The sequence below is a fragment of the Falco punctatus genome (genome assembly GCF_963210335.1).
Source record: "Falco punctatus genome assembly, chromosome: 4".
NCBI lineage: Eukaryota > Metazoa > Chordata > Aves > Falconiformes > Falconidae > Falco > Falco punctatus.
The window spans coordinates 29,329,395-29,334,604 of record NC_137583.1 but is presented as its reverse complement, the minus strand read 5'-3'; the positions used below and the strand labels follow the sequence as shown (position 1 = coordinate 29,334,604).

At 58.9% G+C, this 5,210-nt stretch overlaps 1 protein-coding gene across 1 annotated transcript; it reads right to left on the bottom strand.

Annotated features, from left to right (window-relative positions):
* ACTB (actin beta) lies at window positions 1-4,782 on the bottom strand. Its single transcript, XM_080383902.1, has 6 exons — window positions 4,628-4,782; window positions 3,150-3,278; window positions 2,589-2,828; window positions 1,624-2,062; window positions 1,106-1,287; window positions 1-752 (listed from the first exon to the last, which is right to left on the bottom strand). The coding sequence occupies exons 2-6, from the start codon at window positions 3,270-3,272 to the stop codon at window positions 609-611; spliced, it is 1,128 nt and encodes a 375-aa protein (XP_080240028.1). The 5' UTR covers window positions 3,273-3,278; window positions 4,628-4,782; the 3' UTR covers window positions 1-608.
* Between the last annotated feature and the right edge of the window lie 428 nt (window positions 4,783-5,210).

Here is a 5,210-nt window from a genome sequence, read left to right as displayed (position 1 = left end):
TCAAGCCTCTATGGTGTGCACTTTTATTTGAACTGGTCTTAAGTCAGTGTACAGGTAGCCCCTCCCTCCCGCACGTACTGGCACCACTTCTCCTAGACCCTGCGGGGGACTGTAAAGCCTTCATTCACATCTATCACTGGGGAACACAGCCTGCTTGCTTGACAAATCGAAGAGAAAGAGGATCAAGTGTGTTTTGTTTTTAAGGCGGAAAGATACAAAAAGACACTTGTTGGGTTACATAATTTACAGACAAGCAATTATAACCTAACACCAGTAACTGGCATCGGCTCCCTCCGAGCTGGGCTGCTGCCTTCACAGAGGCGAGTAACTTCCTGTAACAATGCATTATAACAATATTTGGAATGACTATTAAAAAAAGAAACAAATGTACAATCAAAGTCCTCAGATGCATTGTAGAACTTTGGGGGCGTTCGCTCCAACATGTTTCATTTTAAGACTGCTGCTGACACCTTCACCATTCCAGTTTTTTAATCCTGAGTCAAGCGCCAAAAAAAAAACAAATAAAGCCATGCCAATCTCTTCTTGTTTTATGCGCATTTATGGGTTTCATTTCATCACAAGGGTGTGGGTGTTGGTAACAGTCCGGTTTAGAAGCATTTGCGGTGGACAATGGAGGGTCCGGATTCATCATATTCCTGCTTGCTGATCCACATCTGCTGGAAGGTGGACAGGGAGGCCAGGATGGAGCCTCCGATCCAGACAGAGTACTTGCGCTCAGGTGGGGCAATGATCTGCAGGGAAGAGGAATTTGTCAGATGCACAGTGGCATACTACACTCCCTGCCCACACATGGCCCCTGCCTCATTCCCTCATCTAAGCCTTGGCCAAGATACAGTGAAGTCCAAACAGGCTTAAGACATACACCCCCTCCCCTTCCCCTGCAGCCAGTATTTACACTAATCCCATTACGCATGTGGCTGGGCACATGCCATCTTGTCCAGAGCAAGGCCATTAAGGCTACCCCAGACACAGAAATACGGTTTCTATCTTCTCGAGCAGTTTAAGCTTACTGCACTGCCCCTCCACCCACCCTGCGTGTCAGCACTAAGAGGGGTGCCAAGAGCTTCCCCCAACTCCATCCTACCTTGATTTTCATTGTGCTGGGTGCCAGGGCTGTGATCTCCTTCTGCATCCTGTCAGCAATGCCAGGGTACATTGTGGTACCACCAGACAGCACTGTGTTGGCATACAGGTCCTTACGGATATCCACATCGCACTTCATGATGGAGTTGAAGGTAGTTTCATGGATACCACAGGACTCCATACCTGTGAAGAAGCAGCAGTCTCCAGTCAGCAAGGGTTAAGACACAGCCAAGAAGTCTGAGGAGCTGCTACAGGCAAGGCACTATACAAAAGCCACAGCTCCCAACAGGCTCAACCTCCTGTTCTACCAACCCCAAGGCTCTCCCCCCTCCCCCCCCCAAAAAAAAAGCACAACAAACAAGCTTTAGACTGTGCAAAAAGTGAGGATAATTAGTGTGACAGCACAGGCATCACTAGGGACCAGCAGTAATGTGGTAATTGAGTTACCCTGGTCTCCAGGTCACCCTTTACAGAAAGAACATTTAAGAACACGTGGTATCCTGGAAGAGCTGGACTTACCCAGAAAAGACGGCTGGAAGAGGGCCTCAGGGCACCTGAACCTCTCATTGCCAATGGTGATGACCTGGCCATCGGGGAGTTCATAGCTCTTCTCCAGAGAAGAGCTAGAGGCAGCTGTGGCCATCTCCTGCTCAAAATCCAGGGCAACATAGCACAGCTTCTCCTTGATGTCACGCACAATTTCTCTCTCGGCTGTGGTGGTGAAGCTGTAGCCTCTCTCTGTCAGAATCTTCATGAGGTAGTCCGTCAGGTCACGGCCAGCCAGATCCAGACGGAGAATGGCATGGGGGAGGGCATAACCTTCATAGATGGGCACAGTGTGGGTAACACCATCACCAGAGTCCATCACAATACCAGTGGTACGACCAGAGGCATACAGGGACAACACAGCCTGGATGGCTACATACATGGCTGGGGTGTTGAAGGTCTCAAACATGATCTAGGGAAAGAAAAGAAGGGGTTGAGTCCACAGCAAAAAGCAAGGTTCTCACTACAGATCTACACCAGGTCCATGCAAGTGGTTTTACTTTTGCCCCTGGGTGAGAGATTTCGCTCCCCCTCGAAGTCCATGCTTATCTTTGCCTGGCATCCACCCACACCTGCCAGGTCAGAGCCCAAGCAGGGACACCACCACCACAGACCCATCCAACATGTCACAGCAAGGAAAAACACAAATGCCAAGTAAACTACAGTACAGTCACTCAAGGCTGGTAAATGGGATTAGTGTGTCTAGTCAGAAACAGCAGTTAAAAGTTGCTAGTTCAGTCTCAGAGAAAGCCAGCTTAGAAGAGCAAACAAAACCTGTCAAGGTCCAGCAAAGAGCAGACTCAGGTCAGGAAAGGAAAACCCTGTAAAGATGGCAAAAATGGAGAATAGTGGTGAAGGAGGAGAGAGGACAACATGGAAGAGGAGAGCTGGCCTGCAGCAACATCTGCGGTAGCTCCAAGCTCCAGAGCTTTACACACCTGTGTCATCTTTTCTCTGTTGGCTTTGGGGTTCAGGGGAGCCTCTGTGAGCAGCACAGGGTGCTCCTCAGGGGCTACTCTCAGCTCATTGTAGAAAGTGTGGTGCCAGATCTTCTCCATGTCATCCCAATTGGTGACAATACCATGTTCAATGGGATACTTCAGGGTCAGGATACCTCTTTTGCTCTGGGCTTCATCACCAACATAGCTATCTTTCTGGCCCATACCAACCATCACACCCTGCATGACAAAGAATAAATGGTAAGTACAGATGCTGAAGGGGGCAAGCCCCACCGGACAGATAACCTGCTCTTCCCAAAGCTAGGTCCCCAGCTGCCACCCCTCCGCTGTCCCCACTCCATCAGGGCAGGCTTCAGCCAGCTGCTCCAGCAAAAGCTCTGCAGGAGGCTGTATTGCCCCCACCAGCCGTGCTGCAGCGCAGAAGCCTCTTTGTTATAAACCCAAATCAAGGGGCTTCTCAAAGCTCAGTGTCTCTATGGGAACCGCTTCCACCAAAAACTCCTCTCCCCTGTGTGAGAACAGACACCCCCGGCCACCTACCTGATGTCTGGGGCGACCCACGATGGATGGGAAGACAGCACGGGGAGCATCGTCCCCGGCAAAACCGGCCTTGCACATACCGGAACCATTGTCAACAACGAGCGCTGCAATATCGTCATCCATGGCTGGCTGCGGAGGGAGAGGAGAGCGCCGTGAGCATCACCGGCCCGGCACCAGCCTCGGCGAGGAGGGGAAGGAGAGGCGATGCCGCCGCGGCCTTCCCCACCCATTTCCTTCCTGCCGCCGCACCGCTTCGCCCGCCGCCCGCTAGAGGGTGCGAGGCCGGCCGGATGGCGGCGCCGCACCGCCGGGGGACAAAGCGCGTCCCGGCGCCCGCTCGCGTTATTACCATAAAAGGCAATGGCTGGAGCGCGCCGCGCCTCGCCGGCCTCGCCCGCCGCCGGCTTCGGGGGGACGCGGCAGCCACGCCCCGGGGCGGGGCGGCCCCGCCCCAGCGCCCCGCCGTGTGCCAGCCCGCGCCGCTCCACGCCTCGGCCGCCTGCGCGACGCCCCTGCGGGTCCCGCACGGCGCTCGGCGGCCGCCGCTCGCCCCCCCCCCCCCCCCCCGGGAAACCCTCAGCTCAGCGGGTGCCACCTCGCCCAGCCCGCCAGCCAAAGGTGACCGGCGGGGCTCTGCCCCACCGGAAAGCGGCAGCGCGGCGCGGGGGAGATTAAAGCCAGGGTCTTATGCAATTGCCGCCCGCCGCGAGAAGGCGAGCTCAGCGCCGCCGACACCGCCTGGTGTAATCGCCGGGAAGGCGGGGGGCCGGCGGCAGCTGCCGGCACATGTGCCAGCCCCGCACGGGGCAGCCTGGGAAGTGTAGTCGCTGCCTGCACCAGGGCACCGCCGCTGCCCGGGCATCCGAGGGCTCGTCCCCTCCCGTCCCCCCGCATACAGCTTTTGTTCCGATGCAACAACCTCGCCCCTCGGGAGTGGGTGCCGCCCCCCTTTCCCCCTGCAAGAAAAAAAAGCCAGCGGGGCTTCTCACATGTGCCCAGGCGGGGGGACCGCGCCCCTCCCCAGTGGGGGACAACGCCCCCAGGCCCAGCCGCGCCGCGGACCCCCCAAGCCCCCCACCAGCAGCCGCGGAGCAGACAAAGCCCCGCGCCCCATTTCCGCCGCTCCTCCCCTCCCCTCGAGACACAATAGCCGAGCCGCCCGCTCTCCCCGGCCCCGCTCATGGCCGCCACAATCCTCTTAGGAGGCGGATTAGCCTCACGGGCAGCAGGGTGGCGACCCCCGCACACACAAGCAGCACCCCCAAACCATTATTAAAGCACCGTCTCTTTCTACATCCCTTAATACACTGCAGCGGCGCGGCGGGCCGCGCACACACACCCCCGCCAGCGAACAAAGGGCATCCCGGCAGCGGGCACGCCATCTTCTAAACAAGCTTAACACAACTCATATTAGTAACAAGACGGACTGAACGACGGAGCGCGAAGAGGCGCTCCCCTCCCCCCCCGGTCCCGCTCACCTTCGGGGAGTTGCGCGGTCAGAGCCGGGGCGGGCGGCGCGAGGCGGCGGGAGCGGGGCGCGCGCGCGCGGGAAGCAGGCAGAGCTCGCAGCGGCTCCCGCCCGCCGCCCGCCCCGCCTTTTATCGGGCCGCCGCCGCCGCCGCCTCGCCATAAAAGGAAACTTTCGGAGCGCGCGGTTCTGATTGGCCCCCGCCGCACCTCCCCGCCTCGTGCCGCCCCGCCCCGCCCGGCACGCGCTGCACCGCCCCGCCCCGCCCGGCAGCGCCCCCCGCCCTGCAAAGAGAAAAAATACTGGGGGAGGGGGGGGCGGAAGGCGAAGTGAAGCAAAGGCCAGCAAAGCGGAGCGGGCGTGTTGCGGCTGCAGCCCCCCCCTCACCCCCAGGTTCACCTTGCTTTGCGGCGAACGGGCCTGTTCGCCCCGTACGCGGCACCCCCGGGGGGGTGGGGGTCGCGGCGGTGTGTCCCCCTCCTCCCATGCAACCCGCTCCCGGGGGGGCACAGCCGCACCCCTCACACAAAGCCCCGCGGGGGGGGGCAGGGTGTGCGGGGCTCAGCTGCAGCCCCCCATGTGAGGGGGGGGTA